The sequence below is a fragment of the Micromesistius poutassou genome, assembly GCF_964030765.1.
Source record: "Micromesistius poutassou genome assembly, contig: SCAFFOLD_5798, whole genome shotgun sequence".
NCBI lineage: Eukaryota > Metazoa > Chordata > Actinopteri > Gadiformes > Gadidae > Micromesistius > Micromesistius poutassou.
In genome coordinates, this window is record NW_028177585.1 from 445 (window position 1) to 14184 (window position 13740).

Here is a 13740-nt window from a genome sequence, read left to right on the forward strand (position 1 = left end):
GCCAGTTGTGTTCCACATAGTGCATGTCTTTTTTTTCATTTTCATTAGATGATGTGTAGGGTGTTAGAATATTTTACGGCGATGGCCACAAACACACAAGCATAGACTTCCATCCTATGTGATTGATCCCTCGCGGTAAAAAAGCGGTGAATGTCAAGAATGCCAAAAAACCAAAAGGTATTTGCCAGTTGAAACACATCTCCTGAATTCTGGACATATCGTACGTGCCAGATCAGTTGTATTCCACATACAGTATGTATTATCATAAGTATACATATTATTTACTTTCCTTCTGGTCCTTGTTTCCGCCCTCATCATGATGCCTGCAGTGTGTCAGCGTAACGCTGGGTCATGTGTCTTTTCCCCACGCAGACTCTGACAGGATGTCCACCGGTGGGGGTTCAGAGAGGGCTGGGCGCCAGGGCCGCTGGCGGCGGAAGCAGCATCGCTGGAACGGACCCGACCACTTCCACAATGACAACAGGTTAAATACATACAACAGGCTTGATGCATGCAACAGGCTGGATACATGCAACAAGCTGGATACATACAACAGGCTTGATGCATGCAACAGGCTGGATACATGCAACAGGCTGGATACATGCAACAGGCTGGATACATGCAACAGGCTGGATACATGCAACAGGATAGATACATTCAACAGGCTGGATACATGCAACAGGCTGGAAACATGCAACAAGTTAGATACATGCAACAGGTTAGATACATGCAACAGGTTAGATACATACAACAGGCTGGATACATGCAACAGGCTGGATACATACAACAGGTTAAATACAAGAAACAGGTTTATTATTATTATTAATGTTTATTTGATGTGGACATAGCAATTACATTGGACAAACCAGATGCATGGTTTGAGTGTTTTAGCACACGTGCTAATTCACAACACAAAGGCCAAAGGCGGCTTTTGAAAAGTTAGAACAATTAAAATAGAAAGGAAGGAAAGAGAAAAAACAAAAAAACAACAACAAATGCAAGCTTTTTTACATGTTAATTGCATACATACTCTACAGAGCAAGGGCAACATGATCAAGCAATCCACCAGTTAAGAAGTATTCATGTGAGCACTGTTGTTTAGGGTTAGTCATTGTTTGAGACCTTTGTTAAAAGCATTTATGTTGGTCTCTAAGTTTAGGTCAGTGGGTAGAGAGTTCCAAAGTTTGGCCCCCTTTACAGAGAGAGCAGACTGACGAATGAAGTCTTGCATCTTGGGACGAGACAATCACCGCTAGTGGAGGCTCGAGTGATCGCTCTGTGAGAGCTCTGAGTACTGAAATTCATAACGTTTCAAAAAGTGAGAAGGTCGTGTTTTCTTATGATGCGGCAGTGATGCCATTTCATTGTTTTTTCATAGGTTAGATACATGCAACAGGTTAGATACATGCAACAGGTTAGATACATGCAACAGGCTGGATACATGCAACAGGCTGGATACATGCAACAGGCTGGATACATGCAACAGGCTATATATATGCAACAGGCTAGATATATGCAACAGGCTGGATACATACAACAGGTGAAATACATACCACAGGCTGAATACATACAACATTTAAGCAATAGATCACGACAGGCTGTGGTATGTTCTCATTATACCACAGTTAAGGGGCATTGTCCGTCCCAACACGCAGCGGAGGGACGGCGACCCCCTTAACTGTGGTATAATGAGAACATTTCACTGACTGAAGTGATCTATTGCTTTTATAAAACGGTGACGTAAGTATGGCGAAATGAAAGTCATAGACACCCTCAATTTTGAAAAAGTGAGAAAGTCTGAAAAGCATTTTTTTAACAAATACAAAAATGTAGTCCCTCCTGACTGCCTGCAGAGTACGCGGCGGTTGCTATGCAACACACTGTAGCATCCTTCAGAGAGAAGGCTAGAGACGGTAGCTCGGTTTGCCGGCAATTTAGCCTACGGAACTCTGTAAACTGAATGGGCGTCATAGCTGTGTGTATACGCTCATTATACAGTTGGGAACCAATCAGATCGCTTGATTTAAGCCACCCGTTTTATAAGCAGATGTATACAACATGCAGATATATACAACTCTCAGATACATACAAGAGGTTAGATGCACACATGTTTAATGAGGCGTAGGAAATTACCCATGCTGGAAATTCTAGACGCCATAGTTGAAGCTGTTCACCGTCGATTACTGTAACAGCAGTCGATTTCTTCTGACATCAAGGTTTGAATAATAATCAATGCATCGATGAGGGTTTTGCAGAAACCATTGTGTCACAGGGACACGGGCTGGTGAGCTGAGGACATTGGCATAGTGAATACGTCAGGTGGCCCTGCAGAGCAAACACCTTGTTTCATGTTAAGTACACATGTTTATGTGCTTTGCTCTGGCTCATTGGACACCAATATGTGTTTCATTCGGTTGCCTTGGGTTTTGTACATAAGGATAAGAAGATTAAGGAAACATCTATACTATGATATATGCTTCTTGCCCTCCCAACTACCAGGGCTAAAGATAATCACTCACTGTCTGCATCATTGTTACATCAGGGCCTCCATGTGCTATTGTTGGAGTTGATAACATAATTGTTATGCTGCCTTGATGTGAATGGGTTTGTTACCTTGAGCATCAAGGGTTCAGGCACAGTCGTCATTAAACTATTCAACTGTAGAATGCAAAAATATTTTTTTGCATATAATATTTTTCACGCATTCGGCCATTGCCTTGTCATAATGTTGCCTCTTTTCATGTGGAATTATGCTCTTTTTATGTAGACATATATTTGAAAACATGAAGGCTGCACTACAAGAAAATAACCAAGCAAACATACAAAAAGGATGTTTGTGTGTGCATGCATGCCTGTATGCATGTTTCCGTCTGGATTTGAATTGTCTGACTTCCAACCTTTGTCTGCGTTGTCTGTCTGTCTCTCTCTGCCTGTCCGTCCATCTCTCTGTCTGCCGTGGCGTCCCTCAGAGGGCCAGTGTTCCAGCACTACGATGGCCCCAGGGCACAGGGCTCCACCAGGGGGCTACCCCAGCCCCAGCAGCCTGCTCTCCGGGAAGACGACCGCACGTTGGGGGCCACGCTCCCCGATGAGCTCACACTCAAACACATGGCCCAGGACTACAGCTCGCTCAAAAACCAGCTGCTCAAACTCCAGAGCATACTGCGGGTGAGACATGCATGCTCAGAGGGGGATATATACATGAGCACACGTACATATGTGTGCACAGACACACAGACACACGCATGCACACACACACACACACACACACACACACACACACACACACACACACGTACACACGTACACACACGCACAGACGTTTTTGAATCTTGTCTAGTCTGTTCTCAAGTGAACAGTAGTTTAGGGTGGATGGTGTGTCTGGTCCCTTGAAAATCACATTTTGTTGTTATGATACTCGGTTATTAAGCGGTGAGTGGTAGTATTTAGCAAAGTGCATGGTTTAGAGAGAAAGGACCATGAAACAGAGGTCCCGAAAGCACACAAAATACATGACTGGGATGCTGTCCTCATTTTCTTTTTTCAATTAAATACATTTTTATTTGTATAGCCCTTAATCACAGGGACATTCTTGAAGGGCTTTACGGGCCATATATTTATGAGTAACATACTAGTAACATAACATACTCATTTAGTGACTACACAAGCCTGCATCGATGAAATCAGAAACGTTCACATAGTGAACATCAGTATCTTCGACGGTTCAATATGGGGTTGTTTGTTTCACTCAGGATAGAGGAAATAGCATGAATACCAAGATAAAATGGTACTTCTATATCAATGCTTAACTTAAAAATGCAGGTCAACTAATTGATGGGAATACAAATCAGAACTACATCAGTCAAATATTGCACAGATTTGCCAGATGTGGATTATCATTCACCAGATTTTACTGAATGTATCTACGTGCATCTTTCACCGGGTTTTCTGCGTCTGCTCTGCCTACATGTGTGTGCAGAAATGTATATGTGCATGTGTGTGTGTGTGTGTGGTTATATGTGAAACAGTTTCTCTGTGTATTTGTCTGATTTCAGTTTGAGGATGCGGACATGGCCACTGCTGTCGAGGAGGGCGAGGGGAACCCTACAGCCTCACAGGTAAGAGCCAATCCCATAGCTGACGGAGCGGCCCTCATTCTCTCCATGTGCACCATGCATCGCTGTATTCCTGTGTGTGTGTGTGTGTGTGTGTGTGTGTGTGTGTGTGTGTGTGTGTGTGTGTGTGTGTGTGTGTGTGTGTGTGTGTGTGTGTGTGTGTGTGTGTGTGTGTGTGTGTGTGCGTGTCTGTGCTCACGTCCGTGTGTGGCCTCCAGTTTGAGGAGCTGATGCAGGAGGTGCAAGTTCTTCGCGAGGAGCTCAGCGGTCGTGACAAAACCATAGCCCAGCTCACCCTGCGCTGTCATCAGCTACAGCAGCAGCAGCATCTACAGCAGCAACAGCATCATGCACTGCAGCAACACGTGCAGCAATTGCCGGTGAGTTCCCCCCCCCCCCCCCCCCCATATGATAAGGAGAGACAGGTAGTTGACTTCCTGACCTCGTCAGGAATATTATTTTGGAATATTATTTAGGAATATATTTTTGGGTATTTACCCTGTAATGCTCTTACATGCTCAGTGTGGGCACTTCTCACATGTGGGCACTTCTTCGAGGGACCTAGCAGAGAAAAAAAAAGATGTGCTGTTGCTATAGATACATTCTTTTGTCAGTCCTCATTATAGCGCTTCTTGCCGAACCACACTTTTCTCCAGATTTTGTATGAAGTATGTTGGATTTTGCTGCTTGGATTCATGTTATTAAGGTGCTTTTCTGGTGTGTGTGTGTGTGTGTGTGGGCGCAGGGTGTGCGTGTGTGGGTGCAGGGTGCATATGTGTGTCCATGCATTTACGGTATATGTGAGTCTTAAGTAATCCTAACCTTAGAACTCTTTTGCTTTAGGTGAGTTCCATCTCATCTCTCACATTCATTAGTGTCTCTGCCTGGCACTCTAGTTAAATAATGCAAGCTTATATAATAAGGAAGACACAGAGAGGGAAGTGGAGAAAGAGGGAAAGAAGAGAGAAAGTCTTGTGACATTAGTGTGACATTATTCAAATTCCCACCGCCTCTAGAAAAACCAAATGTCAACGTGCGGAGCGGTTTGTACGTCCTCTCCACTGCACTTGCTGATCTGTCCAATTAGAAAGAGAGCCCACCCACATGTGGCCGTTGACGTCGCCTCCCTGCGATGGGCAGGTGTTAACCAGGTCTCTAGGGAAGGGTGTAGTGGGAGAAGGTGGGAAAGAAGAAAGAAAGGGAAATAAGATGTAAATGAAAGGAAAATATGTACCATTTTGACACTGTTGCATTGTGTTTTCAAACCAGCAGGATCAGACGCAACGGTAGAGACAGAGTGGTGCATCGACTTAGAAAAATCCTGTCTCATCACAGTGGGTATAGCAGCGAAGTAATGCAAGATAAAAATGTTATAGCAGGAACTGCTCAGTGGGAAACAAGATCCATATTTGTTTGTGAAGAAAAGTTTGAAAACACCCCCGATCCTTACACACACACACACACACACACACACACGCACACACAAACGCATACACACTCACACACACACACGCACACTCACAGTGGTGAAAGTGAGATTGGGTGTATTGAGAGGGCAAGGAGTCTGGGAAGGAAAGGGGTGATGGAGTGTTGGTGAGCAGCGCGGAGACAGAGGGAGGTGCGGCGATTGACTCCATTGCGAGTAATGGAGTAATGAGAGGATGATGAATGACCGAGGAGGGATACCCCGGGGGGGGGGGGAAAGAGAGACAACCAGAGAGAAAGAAGCGCCGAGTTGGCTCCTTGACGAGTGTGTTGAGGAGCGGAAGGAGAAATTGAGAGGAAACAGAGAAAGGAACCTTAGAAATGACCGGGAAGAATCGTACCGAACCGTTAGTCCCGGGGGGACCGGAGTCTGTTTACCGTGCCAACCAGCTGTGCATGTGTGGTTATGTACCGATGTTTGAGCTGCAAAGACAACATAATACAGAAGTAAATACAAAATCCAATCTCCAGATTGAATGAGTTGTAAGTCTGGTGTTAAAGCCGTTGGGCATCTTATAATAGGCCAAATAAACACAATCGATGAAAATGAGAAGTCCTGGCACGAAACGAAGGTGGCACAGGAATAATGAAAGTAATAATAATAATATAGTTGGCTAGAATGCTAGTCAAATAATGATCTGAAATGAAGTGATTTGTGTATCATGTACGCATATCTTGATGGCAGTTAACGGCGCTGTGAGCGATGTCGTCAGCATTATGTTCCACAGAGAGATTGTTCAGCAGAAACGCACAAATGTCACTCTAACTGCGCTACGCATCCCCACACGCTTGCTCTTTAGACTCGACTGAATAACACAAATGGATACATAAATAAACCTGGCAGCTGTGCATACGGGTGAGTAAAGAAATGGTGTTAGAGATAGCCCCTTATCTCTAAATAAGTGGAAACAATATATTGGAATTAATTACACTTCCATAGAGGGGACGTTGAATGGCAATATTTAGGGAATCAATTAGGTTTAATTAAATATCTGATCAATATCTCTCTCTCCCTCTCTCCCTCTCTCTCCCTCTCTCCCTCCCTCTCCCTCTCTCTCTCTCCCTCTCTCTCTCTCCCTCTCTCTCTCTCCCTCTCTCTCCCTCTCCCTCTCTCTCTCTCCCTCTCTCTCTCTCCCTCTCTCTCTCTCCCTCTCCCTCTAGCCTGCTCAGGGGTTGCCGGGCAGGTGCCATTGCCAACACCAGAGGCCTCCGTCCAATCTGAGACAGGTGGACAGACGACTCAAAGACAAGGCTACACAAACACACCTGAGGACACACAGCCAGGCTGTGAGTCTACTTCACACACACGCACGCACACACACACACACACACACACACACACACACACACGCACACATGCACACATGCACACAACATACACAATCACACACAAACACATGCATAACCATTCTTTTGTCTCTTTGTGACCTTCTTTTGCGTTCTCTCACCGTCCGTCCCGTTCTCTTCCCGTCTCTCGCCTCGGGCGCAGACACTCCTTAGTATGTCACGGCCTTTCCTTGTGTACGTCTCGTCGTCGTCCTCGGTGTGTTCTGACACACAACATCTTGTCTCAGCCTCACCAGTCCTTTCCTTTGTCAGAGCTTACATTCTCAATCACCCCCTCACGCTGTTCCTCACTGTTATGTGTTCCTCAAACGTCATACTTTCCTACCATAACGGCTCGCTGAGAGGCAGGGAGGTAGAGGGGCAGAGAGAGGTAGAGGAGAAATTGTGGTGAGACGGAAGTGAAAAGGCAGTGAAGGAAATTGAGTTATCCATCAATGCACTTCTAGGGCAGTGTCTTGATGGAAAGATTAAGACGTTTTTTTTGGAGAAGAAGAGAGGAAAGCGTGAAAAGATGATGTGCGTTATAACAGATGACGGAATATTTTCTGCATACACCTAAACGTGACGTATGGCAACTATTTATAAATACACCATTTCATAATTTCACCACAAATACAAAAATAGTGCATCGCTACAAATACAAAAATACTGAATCGAGAAATCATGGCGCTCTGGCTTCTTATCAAGTTGTAGTAGTACATAATGAAAATGCAAGACACATTAGCTCACTGAATAACATAAGAGTTGGCATATTGTGGGCATCATACAATTAACAAGATGAATCACTGCGCTTGAATCAGTACTTTAGTAAATTATACAATTAATCAAACAGCCTGGCTTCTGCATGGGTGAATGAATCATGATCACGCACAATGAAAAACTGCATTCCCTTTGAACTGCACTTCATCTCCTAACCCTTTCAGTGAGTTAGTTCCAACATAGCCTTCTCCCCTGAAAAATATTAAAAAAAAACAGCTGTGGACCGACACAAGCGACATTGGCGACTTTAAAAGGTTAGCAGCGAATCCCTTCATTCCTACATTCATGACAATGTGACAAGGGCAGAGGCAGGCTAAGGGAGAGGTCATGTAAACACAGGAACAATTGATTTATTTCCACTTTTGCACTATTTTTTTACCTTGTCCCACAAATACCTTTGAGTCTGCCTCTGCCTTTTGCCTTTCTGGTGTAGTTGTTTTTTTTTAACCTTTCTGCCACTGCTTTTAGTGCGTCATCTTCTCTTTGGTGTGCTGCCGAGAACCCATCTCTGCATATTCCTCTTTCTTTCATCCCGGAGACATCAAAGTCATGCTGTATAACCACAGCTAGTTCCCTGATATCTGATAGAACCAGCTCCCCAAGTCCCCCCCACCCGTCAGCCTGAGGAAATGAATCAGATCATTTATTTTCCATCGCTGTCTTTCAAGAGCAGTGCAACAATCACAATCAGACAAGCGGCTGCTGTTATCGTCCACATTGGACCTGGTTGCACTGGAACGTGTGCTGTATTCCTGGAGGCTACACCAATCTGGTCGACGGACCTGTTACAATTGGTCCCACTCCTGGTCCCTTGTTTACAACTCCATCTCTCTCTCTTTCCTTTTCTTTCTTTCTTTCTTTATTTCTCCCGTTAATTCCCATTGGATTTAATTCATTCTCTTCCTTTCATTCATTGTGTTTCTTTCTTTCATTCATTCAATCTCTTTCACTTGTTCTTACGTCTTTCCTTCCTTCATTTCTCCTTCTTTCTTTCATGTTTTTTTTGTTCCACTATATCCTTGGATACTGCAGTAGCGTTATAGTGGACCTAAAGCAGACTCCCTCCCTTCCAGATAGTGACACAAGGCCCCCTAGCTTATTAGCACCCGTCCAAGCCATCTTGTACCTCCAGGTATAACACACAAACACACATACGTACACACACACACACTAATAAACACACTCTCCACAATGTGCACACCAGGAGCCAACATTAATCTCAGACAGGTGAAAGCTTAATTGCCAAGACCAGTGAGGTGAAACAATGCGGGCATGTATAGAGAGTTATTCCAGGCGTTATCAGCCCCGGCTCTGTGTAGTCTGTGATTATAGGGCAGTTTGAGATGAGCCAGACAGAAGACAGGCTCTCCTTTACCCTATCAAAACTTTCTTCTTACCTTTTTGGAGTTTCGTATTTAAATTCAACCCCGCCCTGCCGACTGAGTGAGGCTGCCCCTCATAAGGCAAACCACCGCCTGCCACTCACGCCTTTCAGCGGAGAGTGAGAGGCAAGAGCATCATACAGAGACGACGAGAATCAAGCGGCGCTTTGAAAGGAAAAGCTGCCCGCGAATGCCAATAAAACTGCCAGTCACTGTCAGAGCCCCGTAGGAAAGCGAGCCTTTCGACGCGTATCTCCATCCACACACATCCGTTCCCGTCCACGCGCCACCCCGGCCTCTGCCTCCTCCGTGGCGGCGCCTCCGTGGCGGCGACTGTTTGTTATTGAACAGGAAGACGTGGGAGATGCGGGGGAAAGGGGGTGCATCTAGGTTACCCATCATGTCACCGCTGGGATGCGGCCCTCTTGAAATGGTCTCCGCAGGACCTGCTCTTTTTTTCTGCTACTTATTTGCAGCGTGTCTGTCTTATGTTGTGTCCCCCTCGTACCTCAATCTATCCCCACCGCGCCCCCCCCCCCCCCTTGCTCTCTCTTCTGCTTTTTCTTTTACTGTTTATGTTTTTCTCTGTTCTGTGTGTCTCTCTCTCTCTCTTTAACTCTCTTCTCTGTCTCTGTCTCTTTACTCCCTCTCTCTCCTTTCTGTCATCTCTCTCTCCTCTTCCTCTCTCCTCATCACGGGGGCTCTCCCTCTCCTCTCTCTTTATCTCTCTTTCCCATCTGTCTCCTTTCTCCCTCTCTCTCTCTCTCTCTCTCTCCTCTGTTATCTCTCTCTGCTCATCACGGGCTCTCTCTCTCATCCTGCCCATCTCGACGGGTCTGGTGGGTTATCGTGTTCTGCCTCCCCTACAGTAGATTAAAGACTGGCTGGATTTTGAGGGGCAGCTGCCCACATGCGGACATCTAGTGAGGGAGGATGTGATGGTGGGTGGTAGCGCTAGGCCGTTAGCCTGACTGTCGGTCAGTCAGTCAGTCAGTCTGTACCTCATGGCCATCAATCTCAAAAAGAAAAAAAAAGGACGTTTGTAATGAAATCAAAATTGGTGCTTATCCTCGCTCGGAGAATGAGGCTGCTTGCGCAACTGACGGTGGCGGTGGCTTTAGCCGCAAAGCCACGGCGCGATGTATTTACCGGTCGGTCGGTTCCCAGAAGACCGAAGTCGTTATTTGTCAACATGACAGACTAAGGCCACGATCAGACAGAGTGCGTTTCAGCAGCCCGTGGCGGCGTTTTCTAATTGTTTTCAAGGAGAGTGAAGAGTTTTTCCTCGCTGCCTCTGAACGCCTGGAGTGGAGAAAAAAAACATAATTTGTGTTTTTATTCATTGTCTAATCAGATGAATTGGACATGAAGTGTCCCCTCCACCTGTTAATTTTTTTTATGCAGATGTTTAGATGAATGTAAATGTATAAATAGATGGTACGTGGTAAGGTTGGGAACAGTGATTTGGTGGTTGCCTAGTAACAATAAAAAAATATGCACTAGGCTGCTTTTTTTTTTTTTTGGACTGTAGGCTTCGAGATAAAAGGCGATGCGATGCACCTCGTGATGTGCTGGTTGCAGACTGCCTCGTGTCTGACGGGGCTGGGGGCGCTTTAAGTTGCTTCCCCCTATAGATCGGTAGACAGAGAAGATTCAGGGGTAAGGCTTACACTCAATTTATAAAAACACTTCAAATCACAAATCACAGCATTGTGTGATGTGATCGTCAGACCATATTTCGATAAGGGCTCTAACCTCATTTAAACATGTCCGACAACGACAAACGATGTTTTCACATCTGAATCTATCTATCCAAACAGTTCAGGTGCGAAAGCACCTCAGGTTATTTAAAAACAACATCTAAAGTTTAATGAATCTGTCTGTCTGTCTGTGAAAGGTTGCTGCAGAGACCTCCCAATTCCCAATAACATGATTTTTGTGTTGTGATTCTATAAGGATGGTCTCTACCTCTCAGTGTAGGTTTGGGTTCTACAGGTCCATTGGGGTCCACCATGGCCTTTCATATGAATAGCTCCCTCTGTAGGACAGGCTTGTTATGTTTCCACTAAAGCCCCCTGCATATATAGTTCCCGGACACCGCTAGTGATTTTCTCTTTTCCCTCATGCAGCTATGATCAGGAACATTGGGCAGTAAGATAAAGAGCCACAGGTTCACATACGTCCTCAGCAGAGTCTTGTGATTGGTTGGCTTGCTCCGCGTGAAAGCGCCCCACGTCGGACTAACACAACCCTTTACATGCCTATCCCTGCAATCTTACTTCGTTCAATCGCAACGCAGCAGTGATACGGAAATGTTACTTTGTCTTGGGCAGGCAAATTGCCGGTGCAAATTTCCCAGACTATCAATCTATCTGTTCCCATTCACACATGAACCCATGCAGAAAATCCTCCAGAACTTTGCAGGGCAAGACTGCATGCGTGAAAGGGGCTTAAGATTACATTTTGTTTTACGGCGTACGTTCTGGCATACTATAATATAATAATTTTGTCACCCTGATGATACAAATATTGTGGAACCCTGTCTGTCTGTCTATCTGTTCTAAGCTGTTTAGGGGATGGTCTATTCTTGACCAAGTTATGCTTCAAGAAAAAGCCAGGCACAGCCTGAATACTATTATCACATCATGCTCACTGATGTGAGAATAGCTTGATGTAATATGTGTGACCGTGCGTGTGTGTGTGTGTGTGTGTGTGTGTGTGTGTGTGCGTTTGTGAACACATCTGTGGAGGGTGTTAGAAAAGATAGGGAGGCCTTTCTGGATGACTAGCTGTATTCCTATTTGAATGTATGGCCCTCTAAAACCTTATTGAAGATTTATTGAAGCAGACTTAACTCACCCGCTATTTCTTTTATCTACTTTGGACAACAAACTTTTATGAACTACCAACCTTATGGTATCTGAGGTTGGTACGGATTAGTAAAGGTTGGCAATGTTCTGGGGACACTGTGTGTGTGCTGCATGGCTTTCTCAATGTGTGTCATTAACTTATTATCTCTTCTGTTAAATGTTCACTTTACACGCACAAATACTTTTTCTGAGCATGTGTTTTTGCATCTTGTGTCGAGCATCATTTATTCATGCATTATAATGTGTAATTGTGGTTTGTTATACTGTGATGATACTGTGTGTTTTTTAGAGTGTGTGGGACTGTTTCTCTTCACGCGTATGTGTGTGTGTGTGTGTGTGTGTGTGTGTGTGTCAGTGCCTGTGTATGTTTGTGTGTGTGTGTCAGTGCCTGTGTATGTTTGTCTGTTTGTGTGTGTGTGTGTGTTTGTGTGAGATAGTGCCTGTGTGTGTGTGTGTGTGTGAGATAGTGCCTGTGTGTGTGTGCGTGCCTGTGTGTGCGTGTGTGTGCAGGTAGGTAAAGTGTCATGCTCTTGTCATTGTGTGTTCTCTCCGTGCAGGGTGCGCTGGCCACCCCCTTGCTGTCTCTGTGGCAGGCGCAGCACCAGGGCTCAGCCCGCACAACCAGCATGCCCCAGCGTAGACAGAGTGAGTCACTAACACCTCCTCTCTACCTGGACCCCCCCCCCCCCACCCCACCCCCCCGCCCCCGTCCTCCTCTAACCCCCTGGTCTGCTCAGCCCTCCCCTGGTTCTGGAGCTCATCAGGCACTGACGAAGGGGCCGCCCGTCTGCCGTTTACACTGGGGTATCACAACAGGCCAACGGAGGTTATTAAAGAGGTTTTATTCATTCATCCATTCTACAATGTGTTTTGCCATCAAAATCATCTAATCCTCTATTACTCATTTAACGTCCAAATCATCTGCTTTAATAGAGGGTTAGATGGTCGATGAGGATTGATCTCTGGTGTCTCTGGTGATGTCTGTGCTGGAGTTGTTTCTGGTTGGTGATGCCGGCAATGGAGGTCATTCGATCCTTCTCAGTGAGGCAGAGTCGTAGGACACGCACAGATGTCGCTCATAACACTCATAATAGGTCTGCTACTGTGATGTACCAGGACACGGGTAGTAGACCCTTAGACTTATCGCCACTAGTTTGGCTGCTTCTTAACTAGTAGCAGACTAATACTTAGTGTAATGAGGGACACCTTATAGCGCTGATGAATATCATCAGCATATCGCTGATGAATGGTCTGTTTTTGTAATGTTGTTATTTCAACTCTTGTGGGCTTTTTTTTTATATCATTGGGATCAACAGATCATCTTCCTTTAAGGGCAGCCATAAAGTTTCCCCTTCAGTAATTGAAAAGGTGTTCTGTAATACATTGGCAAATCTTCTCCTTAGGCAGGACTTTTATTATAGGTTACAATGTGTTAAACTACAATTAAGGCTATGTATACACACATTCATTTGATTTATTGACCTATTGTAAAAAGGTAAAATATTCTGTGCATGACTTTGCTAGGTGTTTCAAAAACACGCAGGTACACTCCACAACAAGTGAAATATCTCATATTTTGGGTGTTTTTCTTAAGTTGGACCCAAAAGTGTATAAAAGAAAAAACGCAAGGCAAAGACAGGCACTGTTGAAAACCACGCTGAAGTCACAATCGCCGCCCCTCACATCTCGTCCATTCTCAAGGCAATTTCAGAAGAGAGAGGGAGAGAGAGAGAGAGAGAGAGAGTAATAGTCCTTAAACAAAGCAACAGCTAGAGGGACAAA

The 13740-nt window shown here is 45.1% G+C and overlaps 1 protein-coding gene across 1 annotated transcript; it reads left to right on the plus strand.

Annotated features, from left to right (window-relative positions):
* Positions 1 to 359: 359 nt before the first annotated feature.
* LOC311375894 (serine-rich coiled-coil domain-containing protein 2-like) lies at positions 360 to 12603 on the plus strand (the record flags this gene model as incomplete). The annotated part of the gene is made up of 6 exons (XM_084490916.1): positions 360 to 484; positions 2970 to 3168; positions 4056 to 4118; positions 4334 to 4495; positions 6762 to 6887; positions 12516 to 12603. Coding segments are annotated over exons 1-6 (739 nt in total), but the record flags the coding sequence as incomplete, so codon positions are not given.
* Positions 12604 to 13740: the final 1137 nt, after the last annotated feature.